Here is a 23,451-nt window from a genome sequence, read left to right as displayed (position 1 = left end):
GGGCACCATTCATCACGTCGAATTGCTGAAATCCATCGATATTTTCTGGTCTTTTCAACTGGTATTCCATAGATTGATCGACTTGAATCTCGGTTTCTTCTGTTCAGCACAACAGGTCTCGGGCACTGTAAATATTCTCCTGCGGTTCAATGTCGAGCAGCTCTGTTTGGCCGGCAGTACGGCACCGTGAAAATGGTGACGTCACGTGCGCCATCTCGAGAGCTGTACTTTCGCCGCCATGAACTGATTGTGGCCGGATGTTGTGAAGTTTGCCGCCTTGTGGTAAAAAAATGATTTAGCCTCCTAAACGTACATTTGGACTAAATATATGACGAGGACAACAAAAATAGCCCACAAGATTTTCAGAGCTGATAATTTAGCTTGATACAAGTACAATGAGGCTCAGTCAGCATGTCAAATTGTGTTAAAATAATTCAGCCTTTTATTGTTCCGATCATATACCTGAAGTGGTACCAGCCATTAAAATGAACAAGAAATCCCCCCCCCACAGTAAACTTTATGTCCCAAATGGCTCCAAAAAGGAAACAAACAAACAAAAAAACCCCACATATTTGTGGATCCTTGACTTTGGCGGATGTCATTAAACACGAAAGCGCGAGGAATCTTATTGAAGTGGGGAATTGGGGGGTCCGGCGACGGTCAAGGCAGCCTCGGTCCGAGAAGCGGGGCACAATTTTCCCTCTCACAATGAGTGGAGGGACTTCATTGATCAGCTCGCCGCAAAAGTCCCGTTTGAGAGCGTGATAGCGTTTCATTCAGATGCTTCTTTTCATTCCGCCGTCGTTATCGGCCGTACGTTGTCTTAGCCGCATTGTGTGTGCGTTTATTATAAGATGGCCGGCGATGGACTCCCACTTCTTTACGCACTTCACTTCCGTGAGACCTCCGTCGCGTTCTGTGCGTCATTATGCCGCTCACCTATCCCTTTCCTCACTTTTGTCATCGAGCGTTTCAGTCACGGTCAAGTGGGATCTGTGACTGCGGCTTTTCATTTTTAAATAATAATAAAAAAAAAAAAAAAAAAAAAAAAAGAAGATAGAATGCCTTCCAATGTCCGCCCAGGGAGGTAATTAATGCCTTTCCAAAGCCCAACCTTGAAATGCGGAACACTTTATTTGCCAGATAGATGGACGAGGTGAATAGAACGTTGGCGCCGATTCCCCGGCCTCTCTTTTTCTCTTTTTTTTTGTATTCTTTTCATTTTTCTGCTGTCAGTTTCATCTGTGACCTTCTAGAAATAACTTTGGCTTTTAAACAGGCCGGGCAACATGCGAATCACCCCCTCCCCCATCCTCGGATTGCTGTGCAAAGGAGCTAATGAATAGGCAGCCCCCTTTCACGCTGCCGACTGAGTGTCAGGGACCGACGGCTTATGCGGTACCGCACAGACCCCGAAGTTTATCGGAGGGAGGCGTCCATTTTTCCCAAGGGGACGACACACCCGGCCGAAACCTACTTATTTAAATGAAATGAATTTACCGATGCAAAGGTGCAAGAAGTTACGCTACTTGGCTGAGTTTTGTTATCTTTCCCTGGACGGGAAATGGAACGCGACTATTCGAGGGAGGGATTTAGTTCTCGTACGCTGGTGACACGTCTGCCTCTGGCTATTTGAGGGAATGTGATCATCATGCGCAGGATGCCACGGAGCACTTTCAAAGTTCAAAAAGTCCCTTGTAATATCCAACTTGTGTTCTCTAGAAACCTGGATGGGAAAGGAGAGGCGCGTATTCAAAGTAGGTCTTTACTTTTCACAAGAGGGTGACGAGAAATGAGAAAAATTCGAAATCTGAGTGCACGATGCTATATATGTATGATTGTCAAAAAAAAAAAGTCTGGAATATCTCACTTTATGTTCTTTATAAAACCTTTTTTTCTCCAGGCCTTCATTTGAGGGAGGTTTTTATTATTTATCAGTGGAATTTGCCCTTCCTTTTTGTTTTGACGACACTTTTTGTCAGATCGCCGCGGTGACAGACACTTGGCTGATTTCTGTATGAAAGTATTTTTATCCTGATGATATTTGAGGGAGGCGTTAATTTCTATTACGCGGATGACACGACCGGTTGTAGCGATCTCAGGAAATGGCAACAGCGCACCTCGTCGGGTTCTGTTTAAATCGGCGCAGGCGCATAAGCTCTCGATGCCATCTTTGCGTAAAAGAGGCGGCCATTTTGTGGGAGCGCAGCGTGCAAGAGGCTAACGACTGGGTTTTTTTTTTTTTTTAATATATGTTTTTGCCTGTTCCCTAAAGTGCCACATAAGTGATATCCAACTTTGAGCTGGCCTCTCTCCTTTATTTATTTTTTCCCATTTATTTACGCGAGCCGTGTTATTTAGTCCTCGCTCACAAAGCTCCGCTGCTGAGATGTCGGCGCTCGGCGCTCAGTGCTCGCCGCTTATTTAAGGCATGGATATTCACAGGCGTTTTTTTTTTTTTTTTAAATTAGCGGTCGGGGACGAGTCAAGGTTGCGGAGGGTCGACCGAAAAACGGGAAGTTTTGAATGTCAACCCACCCCGAAAGCTGCGATTCGTCTGTGCAGCATTTACACAGTCACATTGTTGTAATCCGCCATGAAGGCCTCTCCTCGTTTTGACCTCGCCTGTCGTCAAACAGCGCCGGACATGACAGACCGACACGACTTGGCGCTTTAAAAGGACCCCCCCCCCCCCCCCGCGCGCCCGCCTCGCTTGTTCTAATTCGGCTGAGGAGCCAAAGCAGATTGACTCTTTTCATGCTTCCAGCAGCCCCATCAGTGACAGCAAAGTCTTGAGCGCTCGCTGCGCGCCGTGAAAAGCCAGGCGAGATTTAAGATGTAAACAAATGGATCTTGTTGTCCAACACTTCCGTCCTTTCCCTTTTTCACGGATTTATCGCGTCGGGCGCTCGTCGTTACCAACGCGCCAGTTTGCGGATAAGCTCCATTTTGTGTTGAATCCTTTAATTTTAGGGGGATGGTTGAAGGACGGCGTCACGGAAAGAACTGCGCGGCGCGTCGTTGCCTCAACACATTTTCGACCTTGGAAACGTTAATATTGTTCACAAATAACAAGAATAACTTAGTTTTTTTTTAAATAGTGTGTTACTAGTGACCCAAAAATGTTGAACTGGTACAAGTAACAAAAAGAAAAAAAGTTGTATATTCCATCCATCCTTTTTCTTTGCCGCTTATCCTCAGGAGGGTCGCGGCAAGTGCTGGAGCCTATCCCAGCTGTCAACGGGCACGAGGTGGGCGGGGCACACCCTGAACTGGTCGCTAACCAATCGCAGGGCACATAGTGACAAACAGCCGCACTCACAATCACACCTATGGGCAATTTAGAGTGTCCAATTCATGTTGCCTGTTTTTGGGATGTGGGGGGGGGGGGAACCGGAGTGCCCACCCGGAGAAAACCCACGCAGGCACGAGGGGAACACGCAAACTCCGTACAGGCGGGTCCGGGATGGAACCCGAGACCTCAGAACTGCGAGGCCGACGCTTTCCCAGCTGATCCACCGTGCCGCCCATGATGTATATTTTTGATGGGGGAAAAAAAAAAAAAAACTTTTCTCCCCCAAATATTTTTTTTTTTTTTTTTTTAAAACAATATTGTTTTTGAAACAGAAAGTCAAGTTTTGAAGTCATCACTTTTGCTGATAATAATAAACGCGGCGCACGATTAATTGATTAAGAATTCATCGCTAACGTTGTGTGGTTTTCTCTTTGGAGCTGTTTTTTTTTTTTTTTCTTCCCCCGTCACTTGACAACCGACGATCACCAGACACGAGATCTCTTCGTGCTCACACTTGTCTACGTTGCCCACAGCTTTATTTCTTAATTTTTTTTTTTTAAATACATTTTTATTTGTCTATTTATTTGTTTGTTAGCGTGCGAAGCGTTCTCCTGTGGCTTCCTCTTTGGCTTATCTCTTTTTCCGCAACCTCCACTCCGTTGCGTGCGCGTCACCCAGTTTGGTGACAGCGATCGGTGTAGCTTTCAGACGCTTGTCTGGCTTTGGCCGTCCCAGGTCCCCTCGCTGTCCTCGGGGCTCGTGTGATTGAGTGACTTGCCGTGAGTGCGGATGGGAGGAGGGCTGGGGCTGGGGGGGGGGGCGCAGATAATAAGGGAGGGAAACAAAGAGGTGGGCGATGATACGATAACATCCCCTTCCTCAGCCTCCCCCACCCCCCCTCCCAGCCTTCTACCGCATCACTTTCTTCTTCTTCTTCTTTTTCTTCTTCGCCATCCTACCCCCGGTGTCTGCAGCCCGTCCCGCTCAGCGCCGTAAACCAGAAGTGACATGTGACACCCGCCCCCCAGTGATGTGCTGACAAGCGGGTACTAGAATAGGTGACAATGTTGTTTTTTTTTTTTTTATTTTTGCCTCGACTGTCTTGAATATGGGGGATTCATGAAGTATTAATGACATATATTATGAATCATTGGATTCTCTCTCTCTTTCTCTCTCTCTTTTTTAAGGACTGGCACTTTGTTTCTTAATAACAGAAATAGATAATGAGAAGCCTTCATATACAAGCTATATATATATATATATATATTTTTTTTTTTTTTTCCTCTCTCCCATCCTCTCATCTTAAGTGTTTCTAATGAGCGATTTTGCCCTTTTTTTTTTTCCTGCTGTTTTCGAAGCCCGCGTTGGAATCTGCTGCCGCCTTGATAACAAATACGTCGCCCGAGCTGAATTAGCTGCTTTATTTGTTTAAAAATTTCAGTCGCACTTATTAACATAACACATCTTTTTGGTAGCACAGGACAAAATATTGTACTTATGTGTGGAACAGGCCTTCGGCGAAGGTTCTAATACGATAAGGCTGTGCTTTATGATTTACCGTTGCTGTTATAACTTCTTTTTCATACCATTGTTGCGAATTCCAAGACAGGACTTGGGGGACTCTCGGGAAAAGCGCTCGGGTTGTTCGGGAGGGTGCATCTTGGAGGGCCTGGGGGGGGGGGGGGGGGGGCGCTCATCAGCATGTGAATGCGTTCCCACCACGTGAAATAACAAAGTAACACCTCACTATACGGCGATAATGATCTGGCTTCGTCCCCGTCGCATTCTCATGCTAATTGGGGAGCGACAATGGTCACAGAACAAGAAAAGGCGAGATAGTCGGCACCGAGTGGATGTCCACCGCACGCACGGGCAGACGGGCAGACGGGCAGGCTGAATCGTCTGCCTTTTGTGTCTCGCTTTGCTTGATTTCTTTTTTTTTTTTTTTTTTTTTATTTCACGACAGTTTTCAATTTTAGATAAGAGCCCGAGAACAGACATCAAACAAAAACGGAATCACAGATAGAGGTCAGAAGTGATACTCCTTCCAAAGCGCGATGCAGTACTTTGGGGAAAGTCCATTCCACTATCGGTCCCGAGTGTACTTTTGAAGTCAAATTTTGTATATTTTGGAGAAAAATCATTCATGAATGTCTCAGCAAAAAAGATTTGGAGAAAAAAGTTACATGCTATCTAGACATATCTATTTCTAAGAAACATTTGTTTCTTTATTATAAGGACATTTTTAAAGACATTCCCCCCCCCAGAAATAAATTTTTGAGTTAAAAAGTAGGAAGTGTATGGAAAAGAAAAAAAAAAAGTTGTGTACTTTTGGAGGAAAAAAATAGTTTTTAATAATAATATAATAATAATAATTCCAAAGTCCTATTTAAAAGCATTTTTTAAAAGAAAAAGTCATATAAAAATAGAATCTTTTAAATTAGAAGAAAAAATGTTTTCAAGTGAAATAATAGCGGTATAGGTTTTGGAAGGAAATTGTAATAAAAATCAAATTTTTGCAACAAGAAAAGTTGCACATTTCCCGGAAAGGCCTATTTGAGAGAAAAATCACATAATTTAGTGATAATAATAAAAGGCGCGCACACGCGCCCAGACCATCTTGTCTACCTTTTGTGTCTAGTCTTTTTTTTTTTTTTTTTTATGACAGTTTTCAATTTTAGATAAGAGCCTGAGAATAGACATCAAAGAAAAAATGAATCACAAATGGAGGTCAGAAGTGAGCCTCCTGAAAAAAGCGGAGGAACGGGTTAAAAGTGAAGGTATTTTCTTTCTTTCCTTTTTCGACAAGAAAAGGGTGTGTATGGGGTTGGGGTTGGGGTTGTTGCTGTAAAGCGCAGCCCGCGCAGGTAGCGCCACGGGCGAATGGGCCGGCCGGTTCCCGGGCTTGCCAGGTAGCCCCCGTTCCCCCGCCCCCGTCAGGAAAATCCCTCCTCCACTTTGCTGTAATCTCACCTTTCTCTCTGGCGCTGACCCGGGGAGGCCCACTTTATTCCCCCAGAAGCCCCCCCACGGCCCCCCGCCCTCCACATTCGGCTCCGCTCTATCGATTCCCTCCCGCGAACCGGCGCCGTCTGCCCGTCTTTAGCACCGGCAGCACCTCGGCCTCCCTCGTTCCCCCCCCCCCCCCCTCCGATCCTCCCGTCTTCCTCTCTCGCCTTTTCGCGTCCCCGCCGCGCAACCGCGGCGAGGAGGCAGGAATAACGGCGCGCCTTTGATTTTTCATTAGACGCACCTCGGTATTTTAATCTGGGGGTTTAATAGAGAGCGGCGCCCCGGCCTCGGAGAGCCCCTTCAATCAAAACCTTCCCTCGGTTTGATGCCTTTTATTGTTCGGTGCGCTTTCCTCCTCGCCGTCGCCGACGCCGTCGTCGTCGTCGTCGTCGTCTTCGGGCCACTTGTTAAGGCCTCAGATGAGTGGAATACTTGCTGCTATCACAGAGGTGCGAGCTTGAAAGCCCCCCCCCCGCACCAGACACCCACCCCCTTCTCCCCAGCCATGCTGTTTACTCCATCTTTGATACATGTTGGTCATTTTAAGTGAAATAGACACACACCGAAAAACAAAGACTCCTCACCTCACTATTTAGGCGCGTGATGATCTCCCCCCCCCCCCCCCCCCCGTTGTTTTTGGGTGACACGCTTTCGCTTTTTTTCATGGAAGGAGAACACAATGCAGGCGTCGAGGGGAAAGCCACCAAAGGCGCCAACCTGTGAGCTAATGAGAGGGCCCCCATGCTGTTATCTGAGGCGCTCGGCTCCTCTTTTCTCCGCCGTTGTCGCCTTCCTCGCCCAAGAAGCCTCTTTCTTTCCTTTCTTTCTTCCTTTCTTTTTTTTTTTTGCCGGGTTTCTTTTCTCGCCGCGTACAGTAGCCCCTCGTGCGATGAAGTCAACGGAGCAAAAGCAAAACAAGTGACAGGCTCCTGCGCTAGTTTGCATCGGGGGGGAGGAGAATTAAAAAAAAAAAACAATTCAGCTTCTCGTGCTTGCGTTCCTGCGCGTACTTTTTGCCTCCCATGCGATGGAAAGGCCGCGCTGTAAAAGATAGCAAATATACAACATCTTTTTTATTTCTTCATTTATCGAGTCAGTTAGCCTGCACATTTGTATTTTTTTTTTCTTCCTTTGATAACAGCAGGTTAAAAATGCAATCAAGTTGAATTTTGAGTCAGTTACACATTGGACAGAAATCTTTCAGATATGTTAAAAGTTAAGAATTCAAATACTTTAAGAAAAAAAGCTTACTTTTCATGAATAGACACGTATATTTGTCGGAATTTTTCCTGAAGGTAAAAAATAGTTGTGTATATAATTAAGAAACAACTTCTGTACTTGTTTGAAAGTGTATATTTTTGAGAAAACAAATGTATCTATGTAACATTCCAAAAATAGCTAAGAAGCCTATTTTTGAGGAAAAAGTTCAAGTAAGTTTATTGTCAAATGTGTTATACATACATGATGTACAACATACCTGAAATAAACAACCAAACAGTTTCAATAAATAAATAAAATGCTCTGTCTAAAGTTCGATTTTTTTTTTTTTTTAATAGTGTAGTTGCAAGAAAATTGGGTTATTTTTGAAAAACTTTAAAAAGTTCTGTATTTGGACTTTGGACTGGATTTTAAGAATCAAAGATTCATAACGAGCTTGTATATTTCAGAGGGAAAAAATGTATATATAGTTTAGAAAAAAAACATATTGTCGTGACAGAAATGAATATTTTTGGGGAAAAAAAGCATTTTTTAAAAATATATTTAAAGTTTGATATTTTTAGAAAAAAAAGTCCAAAATATATGTAAATATTAAAAAATATATAATAAATAAAAAAACATTTTCAAGATAGCTGTTCATTCTTCAAATAAAGTTGAATATTTTTGTGTAAAAGATGTCCATTTTGGAGAGTTTCTACAAATATATATTTAGATGAAAGTGAATGCTGGGGGGGGGGGAGCATTTTTATTTTTTTACAAAGGCAATTGTTTATTTCTGAGCGATTAAGCCGAGCAAATGTTTTATTTTTGCGAAAATCAGGTTTCTATTTTTTCAATGGAGTCCGCCAAAAGAAGCAGTTCACGTTTGAGGGAAGCGAGTATATTTTTGCAATAAGAGCAATCTCTTTTTGTTGTCGTCCCGCCAACAACACGCAGCAAGTCTCCTCCGATTTGGCCTCTTTCCTGGCTGCCAGCGGGCCCGCCTCCCTCCGCCTTTCTTGTCCTCCTCCCCGCTTCTTCCTTTCCGTCCTTTCCCTCCGTCTCCGCGGTGCCAGGCGAGCGGGCCAACGGGCCACCGTGCGCTGAATCCGCTTAACTTAATTGCACTTCACGCTATGCCAGCAGCCGCGTGCGGCTGGCCAAACAGAGCGAGGAACTTCAGGGGCTCCTCATTACACTCTGCCCCTGGGTATTTTTTTTTTTTTTTTCGTTTTATTTTTATATATACGCCTTTTATTCCCCTCCATCTAATGAACTGTTTACATTTTGCTCCCCAGCTTTGCGGGCGCACGCCATTATTTGCAATTGTCCTCGTGTCACTCGTGGCTCCGGGCAAAAGGCACAAAGAACAGCGGGGGGGCGGCGCGAGATGGCCGCACACATGACACTTTGGAAGTCATTAAAAATCAAAATGCTCTTATTTTGTTGTTGTTCTTGCTATTGTAGTCAAGCGGTGAGATTTCAAAAATAATCCATCACGAAAAGAATGTAATGTACATGGGGTTATGCAAATTTCCCATATGAATTCTTGCTTGTGTATGTAATTACATTTTGATGGGCGATATTATAATTTTTTTTTTTTTTTTTGTGGCTCGGCTATGGCACAGCAACAAGAGGACTTTTTTTTTTAAATCCAACTTTTATCTTATAAGAAAACTTTTTCTGGTTTTCTTCTCAGTTCATCTTTTCCTTAAAATGCGACTTCATTCTCTTTAACACGTTTCACCTTGAAAACGTTCAACTTTAAATTTTTTTATTTGGCCTCTGACAAAATATAAAAGTCAACTCTTTTTTCTCAAAATTAGTACTTTATACTCAGAAGCTTCTTAAAGAAAAAGTTCAACATTTTTCTTGAAAATGATTTTTCTCAAAAATATAAAACTTTATTGTCATAAGAATTTTCTTGAAAACAGGATTTTTTTTTTTTGGGGTCTGTGGATTTTTTTTTTTTTATCTTGATATTCAAAAATTTGACTGGAGATTAGAAAATTTGTCTCAGAGATATATTAATTGTCACTAGAAAAACGTCTAACTTCTGTCTTAACCTTTTTTGTTGACAACAAATATTGCAACCTATCTTCTTGAAAATATGTAGCAATAAGGTTTTCCCTGCAAAAGGAGAAAATCCATATTACAATCATGAAATCATGTACAGAGAGGATTATGCAAAACTCATTAGCATATCTGATATGAATTGTTATGCGTGCATATGTTAATTACATTTTCTTGAGTGATGAAGACAGTTTTTTTTTTGTCAAGCAGACCTATCCATGTCATTTTTTTTTTCTTTCCATTTTTTTTTTTTTTTTCTTTTTTGACAGGACACCAAGAGCTCTGTTTTGACGGCGTTTGCATCAAGTTAAAGATGTACCTTTGTACTATTCCCGCGTGTGCGCTTCTGGGAATAAGATGCAAAAATGTTCACCCAAGATTAGAAAAGTGACAAACGACAAACCTTTGAAAAGGTTTAACAAAAAAAAAAAAAAAAAACACAAAAAAAAAGCCAAGCCTCCTTCTCCTCCCTTATCTCGGCAATAAGCGACCGTTCTCTTTTAGATGTTTTAGAAGACTGATTAATAAGGTTTATTTCAAGACATTGGCAGTGTGTGTGTGTGATATATATATATATATATATGTATAGCATTTAAAATTAATTTTATGTATTTATTTATTTATTGGCTGGCACCCAGTCCAGGGTGTACCCTTCCTCCTGCCTGTTGACAGCTGAGATAGGCTCCAGCACTCCCCGCGACCCTTGTGAGGATAAGCGGCTCAGATAATGGCTCTATCTATCTATCTATCTATCTATCTATCTATCTATCTATCTATCTATCGACACACAATGGATATGAAAAGTCTACACACCCCTGTTCAAATGGCATTTTTTTTTTTTGGTGTGTGGTATAAAAAAAATGAAACCAAGGTTAATTTAAAGACTTTTTTGACCTATGACCTCTGCAACTTAGTCGAGGAAAAAAAAGCCAAAATAAATCAATGCCTTGTCGGTTTTAAGTTAGCATCACAGCATCGATAAAAGAATCCCAATATGCTAGCTAAAAATGGTTTCTTCTCGTTTTATCGCAAATGTTCAACTATGCCTTGGCAACTATTGTTAGCCTTTGAGCATAGTTGCCTAAGTCGAGGACTTGCACGAAGACGAGCATGTAAAATCCACATCCTGGTCGCCGGCTCTTCCAACTCCTTCCCTCGGGTCGGCGGTACCGAACAACGCAAAGCAGAACCGGCGCGCATTCCAACAGGTTCTTCCCCCTCGCGATCAACTTCTTAAACAGCTGACTTCAAATTCAGCCGCTGTATTGAGTTTGTTGTCACGTTCTTCCGGGCCAATTATTTTCATCACATGGGTTCATATGAGATGACACGCTGTGGCGGCCCCTAACGGGACAAGCCGAAGGGAAAAGAAGTAGAAGATCGTCCGCTCACTGTACTCGTCTCTCGCATCGAATGTCACCTCCCTGGCAGGGAAGGAGGCCAGGCTGGCGTGGGAGATGGAGAAGTTCCGACTAGATATAGTCGGGCTCACCTCTGCGCAGGACTCGGGCTCTGCTCCAAGTCCTCCAGAGAGGGGTTGGACCCTCTTCTGTCCTGTTCTAAAGCGAACGTTCGTTCCAACCCTCACGAGGTGTGGGTCGTGAGCGAAAGAACAAGATCCCGGATACAAGCGGGCCGGGCTCTCGCTTCCAGAGGTGGCTGGGACGTCTGATTCGGATGCTTCCGGGACGCCGGAACGTGACCCGGGGACAACCCGGGACACGCCGGGGAGATTACGTCTCTCGGGTGGCCTCGGAACACCTCGGGATCCCCCCCCCCCCCCCCCCCCCCGGAAGACCTGGATGAAGTGGCCGGGGAGAGGGAAGTCTCGGCGTCCCCGCTAATGCGACCGCCCAATCCGACCTGACCTCGGATTAGCGGTTGGATAATGGATGGATGGATGGATGGATGGATGGATGGATTTTTAATTGACGTTCCAATTTCATATAGACTCTTTTTCTAATTTTATTCATCACAGGTGGAAAAAGTTTTGAAATGAATTGATTTTTGTTCTCACAAAGAGCTTGCGTTCGAACGGGGGTCTTTAGACGTTTTATATCCATCATCATCAATTTGCAGACTTTCCTAACCCCCGAAATCCATATTTTCCTGCATCTTATCGCACGTGTCAGCGTATTAAAGAGGGAACGGCGGCACACGTTGTTGACGTTTGACATCAAATGGCACGGCGGCACTCATTCGGGGGATGTGTTGTTTTCCAGAGGGGGGGGGACGCCGTCGTGCTCGCCGGCAGCGGGTGCAAGGGGCGGGAGGGGGGGACGGCGGCGCCGCCGCTTTCATCGCGGTGACGTTTCCCCCGTCCTTTTGTACCTTTTGCGCCTTTGTTAGTGCGGAAGTGCTTCACACGCAAACAGCTATTTAGAAACAGCCCTCGTCGGCGTTTGTCGCTTTTGAAGGCATTCAAATCAATGCCGCTCGCGACGCTTCGCCGTCTCAATTACGGCTGTAAGTCGTCGCTCCCCCTAAGTTGCACCGCGCGTGGCTCTTCATGATGAATCTCCACTTAAATGGAATATGTGGGTGGCTTTTGGTTTTTTTCTGTTACTTTTTGGGTTTCGCTTTCTTGATTCCGCGGCAAAGTCGAGGAGCGCTTTTGCGAATTCGAGCCCGTCGGCGCTGATTGTCGCTTTTGATGTGGGAAATTTGGGCCGAAGCGGCCACTAAATCACGGTTATGCTTTTGATATAAAAAGTTTACACACCCTCTTTCAGATTTTTGTGATATATAAAAAATACAAAACTCGACCAAGATCAATCATTTCAATAATCACAAAAAAAAAAAAAATCGAATCTCTTCAAGAGCGGAATTAAAAATAAACAGTTATTATTGCAGTTGCATAAGTTTAGACGCCCTCTTCAAACTGAGCAAGTAGCTGTTCAGAATTTCTCAAAAATAAATATCAAACATTTTTTTTCCTTAAAAGATATTTAGCATTTTTTCTGAAAATATGTATGATTTTTAATTCCTGCCAAAATATAATTTTTTTTCTGGAAAATATGCAACTTTTTTTCATCCAAAACAAAACATTCATCTTTTTTTTGTCAAATGTTTGACTATTTTTCTTGTGTACAATTTGTTTTTAATTTTTTTTCCCCACATTTTCTTAATTGAACTCTTTGCAAAAAGTCACCATTTTCTATTTGTTCCCTCAAAGAAAATGACATAAATGAAAATTCTCTAAAATATTCTTTCCTTTTTTTGATGAATACGCGATTTTTTTATCTTGAAAATATTTGAACGGCTGGTACAACACTACAAGGTGTCCTCATGCACGAGGTTATCGTTGGCCTTGGTGCTCTTTGCTGAATTCATTGAAAATGAAAAATACGCTAAATCCAAGAAACTGTCGGCGCTGGGAGGAAGTTGTCCTCTGGTGCTGTTTTGTCTTTGATTTTCGTCTCACCTTCCCAAAGAGCGAGTGAGGCAGAGCGCGGTGCGGGCGGGCTGAGGGCTGCGGGTCGGGGGTGTCGGTGGTAGCGGATGCGGCTCGGTAAACATTTTAGCGCGTCTGCTGTTGCCGCACGCTCAGTTTAAGAGGGCACGCCGACACGTTGTCTTTCCGCGGGCCGGTCGTCTGTAAACAAGCGCGACAACGGCAGCCCACTCCTCCGGCGCTGTGTGAAGTGTGTGTCTTATTTTTGTGTTTGCGCCCCCCCCCCCCACGGTCGTACGTGTTGGTCTCACTGGTTTTGGACACGGCATTCCCTTTTTTTTTTTTTTTTTTGGTGTGTGCGAGCGCAGAAAGCAAGGCAAGCCCGTGCCACCGGGTGATGAATTATTCCCTGTCTGAGTCCCAGCATTGGCGTTATCACACGGGCTGCCAGTGGACTGGGATGACAGCGCTGACACAATCACCCCCCCCGACACCCCCCCCCGCCCCCCAAGAAAAGATTTAGTGCTACTTCCTCATAAAACACACACATACTGGCTGCGCTGCCCCCGTCCCACTGACTCTTGGTGCTCACAAGATTACATTTTATTCCTGCAGGCCCCACCCCGATGGTATAAGTTTACTTACAGCACTAGTAGCCTCCCACCCCACCCTGATTCCCCCCCCCCCCCCGAGCCTAGCAAAGATCTCTTAAGCACAGTACGTTTTTATCTTATGTTTATTTGTATACGATTTTTTTTTTTTTTTTTAGGGATTTCTACTTCTTTTCGACTCTTGCGTCAATATATTAAAAAAAAAAAAATACCACAAATGAACAACAAGGCCTTGGTGTATATTTTTTCATTTTAAAAATATGTTTTTTTTTTTTTTTTTTAAACTTCCAAACAGGGCAAAGTAACCTGCTGAATGTATTTGAATTAGACACCGTTTATGTGTTGATGTAAACCTCTGGCTTCAGATGTGTGTGTGTGTGTGGGGAGGGGGGGGGGGCTATGCATGTGTGTATACTGTATATTTTTTTATACTTTTTTTCCCATTAGGGGGCTCCCGTGCTTAAGAAATGCCTGTTCTGATTCTTTTTCTTCTTCTCAGTACATAAAACCACAACACTTATCCATATTTCTCCACTTGTTTTCCCTTTCTCGACCCCCCCTCCCCCTTTCTTACCCCCCCGGCAGAAAAGGTCACGTATCGCCTACAGTGACGAGGTGCGCAACGAGCTCCTGGGGGATGACGCCAGCTCCTCGGAGAGCCAGGTGAGGCACTAATCAGCCCCGACCCGGCCCCACCGGCCACCGGGCGCGGGAGGCCCGCTTCGGGGGCCCGGGGGGTGGGGGCGGTCGGTCGGGGCGGGGGCCTCGCCCCTCGCCAGATCTGAGAACGACGCCGGCGTATTGTCACCAAGTCATGCAGAAGCAACACTGTTTAATGCAAAGCCGGGCCGACGCGGGGCATGGGACCGGCCAGATTGCCGGCACCCACACACCCACGGACGCACACACCCGGACACAATGCAAAGCAGGATTTCAATACCCGAGCGCAGTCGGCACGCAGCTGGGCGTCGCCCCGTTAGAGACCCGAGCGCACAAAATGCTGAAATCTTCGTCATTGCACATCTGGTCATTAAAAAGAAATCAAGCAAATAAAATCAGCCAAAAATCTGCTTGAAGTCAAAAAGTGTTGCGAAGTGGAATCTTTAAAGTAGTCCAAATGTGCCCCCCCCCAAAAAAAAATATATATATATAGTATTTTCCAGAAATGCCACATTTTGCAGGGAACGTGAACAATTTTAAAATATTTTCACAGATTATTTTTTTTTTTTTCTGCTGCTGTGCAAAATGTGTTTTGATTTCCTGAAGAAAATTGTTTATTCTGCAAGGCCATGCAGCTGAACAGGACAGGTTTAAAAAAAATGATTTAGAATCCAGTCGTACGTCTTGTCATAAATGATACATTCACACACACACACAAAAAATAAATCAACCCTCACACAGAAAGTAGTGAAATTTGCTTCTTTCTTTTGCACAATCACAAAATTAAAAATGACCCAAAATTATGCTAATAGTAAAAAGCTTATACTAGTTCCACTCTTTCAAAGTGTTGAAATTGTACTTAAAAAAAAAATATTGAGCAGCGTTTTCCTTTAACTTCACTTTGCGGCAGAGAGCACAAAAAACACATTTTCACTTATTCGCAAAAAGAAAATATTCATTTGCAACGTTTTGTTCACGTCGTAAAGTGCCAAATATATCAGAGAAAGGGAAAAAGGAACTCTCAAAATTATTTTATTTTTGATTCGATAGCTTGATAAAAGTTCACTGGAATTAAATGAAAATACAGTAATAATAAGGTTCTCTTTTCTTGATTTAGCTTTGCATTTCGAATCTTCTGCCAGATTTTAAAAATGTTTTAAGAATAAATGAGCGATTGGGCAGCAATAATGAATATGAGTGCTGCTGAAATTCATCCAAGAACACTGGTTGTTTCCTCCTTGGCCCGGTTTTGCATTTCAAATCTCGCTTCACGTGAGTTTTGAAAAATGCTGAAAAGCATGAAAATCCATAAAGAATAAATCAGGCTCGTGTGGATCGTACGCACACGCCCACTTTTTCAGCTCTGACCGTACGTCTTTTGCCCGTTTGAGTGTTGACACATGCACAAAACACACACACGCAAAATAGTGGACTCTGCATCTTTTCTTTGCACAATAACATGAACTGTAAATTTTCCTTATATATTCTAAACGTTTTTATGCACCAGTGAAATATTCCCAGCAATGTTTGCGGCTTTCTTTAAAGTGCAAAATCGGTCTCTTGTCCTTTTAAAAAGTTGTTTTGTACTTTTTTTTTTTTTTTTTTTTTTAAGATAGAAACTACCACAGCTGCCACACGTGCACGCACTTGCCCCCCCCCCCTCTCCTCCCCCCCGCAACACACCCACATTTCAAATAGGACTTCTGACTAATTATTAGATCGCACCAATTCTAAATGCAAAAGCGCACTCGAGTAAAATAAACGAGATTATATTTAGAAGTAAAAATGTTTTTTTTTTTTTTCTTCGTCTTTTTAAAGTCCCCTTATTAACATTTCAATGATGACCCACCATCTTCCAAGCATATGTGCGCGCGTGCCTGTGCGCCGAACCGGGACGCGTAATTGATATGCATATTTTCCCGGCAAATTAGCGAGACGCAAAAGTGACGCGCGCAAGTCGGAAAGGAGAGCCGCTGTCACCAAAGCGACGTTTGAGAAGCTGACGGACGCCGATCGAAAAGAAAAAGGAAGGAAGGAATAATAAATAAAAAAAAGCACCCTAAAAGAAATATCACGCCATCTCATTTGGAGCCCTTTTCATCTTCCTGTTAAAAATAGCTTTTTTTTTTTTTTTTTTTTTAAATATGTACAGCTCTGGGAAGAAATTAAGAGATGACTGAATACTGTTCACTTTCTCAGAGGTTTTTTTTTTTTTTAATATTTCAAGAGAAATATTGCCATTTAGAAATATTTGGAGAAAATGAAAAATGGTAAAAATACAAATCAAGGTCGAGTTTATATTCAATCTTTTATTTTTTTTCTAGAGCTGTACACAGTCAAGGTTAAAAAAAACCAAATTCATGAATCATAGACAATTTGTTGGACTTGAATCTTTCATACAAATGCTTCAGAAATATTTTTTTTGTTGCATTTTGTTTTGTTGTTTGTTTTTTTATTGGTACTGTTAATCAACTATGTACTTCCTGAACAACATCAATAATAATAATAATAATAATACAATACCTTGTCCATAATAACAATCACGCACAATCTGCCTCTCGACTAAAAAGAAATCACAAATTAACAGAGGAAAAATCTGCAAGATATTTTTTAGTCATTTTTGTTTTTAATCAGTGTAATAACAATGATTCTTTGAGTTGCATTCGTTTTTGAATTTGTTTTTTTTTAATCTAATCTTTAATCTAAGCCACTTGTGACTTTTTAAAAATCTTTTTATGTGTAAAAAAGAAACCAAAACTTCATGTAAAAAATGATTTAAATTTTTTTTAATTGAACATTAACAACAAAATGTGTATTACTAAAAAGCATAAAAAATGCATCGTAGATTATAATAATGATATAATTATTATAATATGCCAGTGTGTGCCTATGGACTAATTTCTTTTATTGCATTCACACACACACGCACACACACACTAAAATAAAAATAAATTTACAAATTGAAGAAAAAAACAAAATGTGAACCAACAACAAGAACAGTAGTACAATAATATCATAATTTGTCTGTCATATTTGTTCATATTTAAAAAAAACTGTTGTATCTTGAGATGGCATGCGGTATCCAGAACACAACACATACAGTATAATAGTGGTATCATCTAAAAATATAAACAGTCGGGTATATAAACCTTTTAACTTTTATAAACTGTAGTACTCCTTCTTGTCCTCTCATTTTTGGATTTACATCCCCCCCCCCCCCCTTCATCTAACAAGATGGCGGCGATAGGAGAGTCTTGCGGTGCCCCGAGAAGTCGGTGGGTCAAAGTGGGGTCAATTTAATTGCCGGCGACGTGTAAAACGAGGGGTCCGGAGCGCTTGGCCCGCCCCGGCCGATCATTACGGCTCACGAATTCGCCGGTTACGAGGCAAAAAAGGGATTTCCAGCTTAAGCAAACGGGCAACTCGCGATAGTGGCCAAAGGACGAGTTAATAGAGGCGGACATTTCTTCGTTATCTCTTCGCCGGCAGAGACGGAATTGGCACTATCAGGTGCTCGGCACGTTATGTTGGGGTTTTTTTTTTTTTTTCCTCTCTTCCGCACGCACACACGAATGGCGCACGCACCAAATAGTTTCGATTTCAGTGGCAGCAGAAGGCTCGGCCACGAGAGATTGCGCCGGTTTCAGCCGGAACCGACCAGATTTTTCCCGAGCTACAAAGGAAGCGCATTACCACTTGTGTCGAATTCTGGGTTGGGGTAGGCGGCGGCGGCGGCGGTGGTGGCGGGGGGAGAAGAAAAAAAATCTTTTGTTTGGGGAAAAAAAAAATGCTGATTATCATAACAGAAAAATTGCAGCAGTGCAATTTTGAATGCTGGCTGGTTGGCCCCACAAAAACACAAGACGGGGACGGCATAATTACGACATTCACGGCGTTCCACAATGCGAGCGGCGGCGGCGGCGGCGTTGGCCGCGCTCGAGACGCCACCGGGCGAAGGAAAATCAAGTAAAAAAAAAAAAAAAAGCCGCATCTCAACCAGGCTTTTGTGCGAGTCCTCCCGTGAGGATTTGCAATCAGTCATGCGGCACAAATGAGCCTAGAAGAAGTTTTGTTTGGCGGGCTATTGAGCGATCGCAGGATCTGCTACTCTCCGTTAAGGCCCCCCCCCCGCGCCACCGCCGCATCGTCCCCCTCCTTATCGTGTCGTTTCAAACTTTGCCCTTTTAAATAAGCCAACCTTGCCGTGCGGATTTAAGTCGCATCTTGTTAGCGGCGAGCGGCTCTTGCGGAAGACGCGCGTTTAGACTTGTTTACCTTGAGTTTCTCTCGCTCGAGTTGTTTTTTTTTTTTTTAATCTGGGAAACAGCGCAGATTGTTTGTGCCAAAGAAAAAATTAGCTTTCGCTGAAAGTCGTGGGGGGGGGGGAATAATACACGAGACGAAATAAAATAAAAGTTTTTGACTGTACAAAAACAGTCACACTGTACATCCTCATTACGGACTGCCCTGGTACTGCATTGAGATAACAGGAAACCACTGTTAGCTTTTGTTGTTCATATCACCTAAACGTGCATTTTGTCTTTCAAACAAGTGTGCGCCAACCCCTAAAACGGTTCGAATTGCCGATGCTAATAGTGGCAATGTGACGAGTGGCCGCCATCTTTGCGGAATCTCCTTAAAAACACGAAACGAGCACTTCAAACGTCTCCCAAATCCTCCGGAACAAACGTGATTACTCTTACGGCTCTTCTCGGCAATAACATTAAACTCAAGATTTTAGGATCGTCACGGTAATAAGAGAAAATATGATTCTTAAAAATAGACAAACAAACCAACAATAGCTTATTTTTGTAGCTTTAGCATTTTTCTTTGCGCTGTTTGACTTACGCGTGTGATCGGTTCCCCGGTTTAAAATTTTGTAATTTTGTTTGCAATTGTGAAGGGAATGGGGAAGTTTTAAGCTTGTTCCTGCAAGAATGTAGTTGGATCTTGTACCAAACTTTATAAGCAGGGATTAAAGATTTTTTTTGTTGCTGTCATCTGAGCGGTCGTAATAATTTTCTGCGGACGTTTGGCCGTATGCGGCAAAAGAGAGGGCACTTGGATTTTGTGCACCACGAATACTCCAGTGCCGTGCAACTTGACTGCGCAGAGTCCCATTGCGGAGAATTTAGCTAAATGACAGCTGAAAAGAAGTAAAGTGCATGTTTTGACACGTTTTGAACATAATGTCGGCGTTTTCCCCGGCACCGTCACTTTCTGTGACTTCCCGGGTAATGCTAGCTGATCCTGCCAGGCGGAGCTTTCCACTTCCTCGCCGTTGTTTAATGTGACAGTGCGACGACTTGATCTTTGTTTGTTCAGAAAAAAAAAAAAGAAAAAAAAAAGTCAGCGCTCCGCTGCGTTTAGCGTGTTTGTCTGCTGATTTCCGATCGCTCGACGAGCGAGCAGAAAAATCGTCAGGGTTAATTTCTGCGCGCCGCCGCCGCCGCGTGACGGATCCCCTCTTCCTGGAAATGTTTCCTCTCTCACTTTCTTTTTCACTTCCCCTCTCTGCCACTCTCTCCATCTCTTTGCCTGGCTCTCGTGATGCAGTTGATAAAGTTACGCGAAGAGGTAAGTGCTTCTCTGACTATTAAATTGCCCTCCCCATCCCCTCACCTCGCCACCACCCCCACCCCCCTTTTTGCACCGAAATTTCCATTTGCCCTCCTCGTCTATTCCGAGGAAAATTAAATCCGGCTCATTTGGACACACTTTGGGTGTGATTGAAGCGCTGAAAGGCCCAGTCAAAGATAATGAATTCACAAAAAGGCCAACTTCTCTAGTTCCGCTTTCTCATGTAAAATGTAAGAAAGTGAAGATTTTGACCTTTTATTTTTTTTAAAAAGACAATCGAGTTGTGAAAGTAAGGCAGTCTTCGACTTCATCAATCACATTTTTTTTTGCCCCTATTTGTAAATACATATCCACAGATTACCCGCACAAACATGAATACGAGCTCTGTAGTGATTTTGTGCTCGCGATATGATGCATTTTCGATCATTCCCATCGCTTGTTTTGTACTGTACCATGAGCGCTAACAGATTTACTGTATGTATTTCCTCTCATCCCTATATCAACACTGTAACGACAGAGCTAGCAGAAAAATACTTTGTAATATCAACACCGACCACAAGTATCAATACGGACAAGTCACAAGACGATCGATCGATGGATACATTATCAGGAACGCTAAAACAACAAACCTCCCCGGCGTTCGCACTCTAAAGTGAGAGATAACGGAACAACGCTTCATCCTGATATTTTATTTCTTTTTATGTCATTTCATGTATTGCTTTAGTATGACGGGCCAGTGCACATTACTGAACATGTTCAGAATGTACAAAGAAAAAAAAGATGGCGGAGTTAGCGTCGTGCCAACCCTCGTATCAGCTAAAGACAAAATACGTCACAATAACGTTGTGTCGTTCCCCAAGTATGGATACAGTACCGTGTTGGCTAAGGATATGAAACCTTGTATTGTCAGTATAATCGCGATAACAATATTTTGTCTCACCACAATCTTGACACTTTAGCCGGCCCTCAGTTTTGATACTGGGCCGTAACAACCCCATCATGGTATGTAGTTTCTCGACTGTGGCATGTTTTCTTTCAGAGCTAAAGAAATGTTACATCACGGTTGAAATATTTCGCCCCGCCTCTTGTAACGTTCCTGCTGATTTGGGTCACGGGGTGTGCCGGGGGCTTTCCCAACTGACTTTGGGTGGGAGGCAGGGTACACCCTGGGATGTCTGAAGAAGCCGAATTTTTCCAAAGAGGTGCTAACCACAAGCGCGCCGCGCTGCCCATTACGACGCCAATGTCAATATTTAGTTTCCTCGCGTTTTGGCAAAGTCGGCTCCGGCCCCGCGAGGCACGACAGTTGCTTTTGTTCGCAGGTGCTGCAGTGCGCCGCCTTAAATGTTCAAGCTGCTTTTTCCTCTCTCAACCAATCTCTGGAGTTGTGCTCCTTTTCAAAGCGATTCATAATTTAGGAGCGCCAACCGAACAGGCCCAGATGCCGTTATCGCGGCGTCTCCCCCTTTTATTTAGTTGTAGTCGAGTTTGCCTGCCTTCCTCCCACACTTTTGTTAATTTCCTCCTCGCCTCGGGGTCAGGAGGCACCTCGCGTTTACCTCACCTGTCGGCTCCCGTTTTCGGCGTAATCGGCCTCGATCGGGCGCCGCCTTTTCGCCTTTTCCGACGGCAGCCTTCAAAGGCTGGCACAGCTTATACGCACTTAAGCTCGGCTTTAAAGAAAGAAGGGGGGGGGGGGGGAACTATACTTTTTTTTTTTCTTCACCCCTCTCTCTTCAGCTGCAAAACATGTTTAAATATTTAGCAGCCATATTCACAGCTGTTTGACACTTGTAATTCCTCGTCTTACAAGTCCCAAACAAACGGCGCGGAAGATCACACAGTCAGTGTGAATCACAGCTGTCATCATTATTCACTTTGACTCACACCCTCCTCCTCCGCCCCTTATTGAAATAATAAGGAAATCATCTGAACTTTGGAAAATGGCGATAGAAACCGCCCGTGTTTGATATTGGGAGGGGAAAAAAAAAAAAAAAAAACAGGCAGGAGAGCAAAAAAAAAAAAGAAGAGGAGAGAAATTTCTTTTGAGCTCCCGCTGCATTGTGCAGGGGCTCCCTGTTAATAACTTACAAGCGAGAAGCGCTTCGCCACTCGACGCACGCGCAAAAACAACAACAACAACAACACAATTTTCACGCCTCCTCGGAAGAAATTGTATGTGTCAGATGAAAAAAAAAAAAAATACGCAGACAGAAGGAGTTTGCGGTCGTATTTATGCAACATTTATCTTGTAATGCACGTAAATGCTCGGCGAGGTCATTTCTTTTCGTTCTGTGGATTTCAGTGGAAAGTTGTTTAATGTCGAAAACCACAAGGCTCGCCCTTCATTTTGGACCTCGTAACATGAGCATGAGTTAAAAAGACCATCTGATACGTCACCAACGGTATCGGCACATTAACCACGGTCGAGACGATGGCATTTGTCTCGATAATGTCACGACTGTAATAAGAGAGCTTATAAAGTGACGCATCACAATGGACACAGTTTGTCCGATCACAGAATCGTTACTTACGATATGATGTCTATCAATATTGTTTCCCACCCTTCGTATCGATATTGGATGAGATGACAATAACAATATCAACGTTTTACCCGAGGACAAGTATCAAGGCAGTTCCGTAACGGCTCGTGATATAAAATATGTACCGTGAGAGCTAAAGATTCGCTCCATTTCGCTGGATTATCAATTACGGATACTGTACCGTGACAGAAGACAATACGTGAAAATACAAATGTATTTGTCCCATGTTTTGGTATTGCTACTGCACCATTTCGTCAATTTTGTACCACCCCGAGGACAATACTGTGCCGTGGCGCCACTGTACATGTACAATGTCTTGCTCCGCCACAAAACTGTGAAGGCTGTTGTAATATTTCAACCGTAATATTTCAATCGATACCGTACAGTGAGATATCGCAGTCCAATATATTGATGTTGACATTTATTGACCACCACCCCAAGTATTGCTTTCTGGTAAGAAGTAAGAATCCATGACATTGTTATCGCTATTTTGTCTCCCACTTTGTATCGATACTTTACTTTTATTTTATACTGAATGTTTGTGCGATGCATCTACTTTCGAAGCATATATTGCGACTTCGGTGGCTGGCACAGACCAAGTGAAGTGTTCTTTATGTCCCCCCCACCCCACATGTTCCTGGCGGGCTTGTGTCACTATTAGGAGCGTCACAGTGTGTCATTACTGCATTCTTAGTGGCTGAACCCTCACCCTTTTGCCTCGGGATCTTTCGCCGTCTAACTTGGGGCGCATTATTCTTAATGATCTCACACACACACGTACACACACACACACACACACATACTACTCTGCCACCTCCGGCACCCCCCCCCCCTCCCCCCGGCCCCAGAACGAAGGAAGAGAAGCGAGAACGATTCAGGGGGAGAATTCTTTGAAGTGGCTTCCCATCGCAGCGAGTCTCCCGGCCGCCTCTCCCCGAGACGTGTCACCTTTTGCCGAGAGGGAATAGAAAAATCACGTTTCCAATGGTAATGATAACATACTAATCACTTTGGCTTCTTTGAAGAAGCCGGGGGAGTGCGCCACTCCTGTCAGCGTGCGCCGCGCGCACTGCAGCCACGGTCGAG

At 43.5% G+C, this 23,451-nt stretch overlaps 1 protein-coding gene across 4 annotated transcripts in view; it reads left to right on the top strand.

Moving 5' to 3' along the window:
- The window catches only part of vti1a (vesicle transport through interaction with t-SNAREs 1A), a 104,162-nt gene that overhangs the window by 6,939 nt on the left and 73,772 nt on the right, over positions 1-23,451 (top strand). For 2 of the 4 annotated variants that reach the window (XM_061810676.1, XM_061810678.1), the window contains exons 4-5: positions 14,168-14,245; positions 19,799-19,819. In XM_061810676.1, coding sequence (XP_061666660.1) covers positions 14,168-14,245; positions 19,799-19,819 — 99 coding nt within the window. The remainder of the gene's footprint in view (positions 1-14,167; positions 14,246-19,798; positions 19,820-23,451) is intronic. The other 2 variants (XM_061810679.1, XM_061810677.1) reach the window with 1 other exon arrangement.

The sequence above is a fragment of the Syngnathoides biaculeatus genome, chromosome 22 (assembly GCF_019802595.1).
Source record: "Syngnathoides biaculeatus isolate LvHL_M chromosome 22, ASM1980259v1, whole genome shotgun sequence".
NCBI classification, from domain to species: Eukaryota; Metazoa; Chordata; class Actinopteri; order Syngnathiformes; family Syngnathidae; genus Syngnathoides; species Syngnathoides biaculeatus.
The sequence above is the reverse complement of the archived record's forward strand: the minus strand, read 5'-3'. Positions and strand labels throughout refer to the sequence as shown.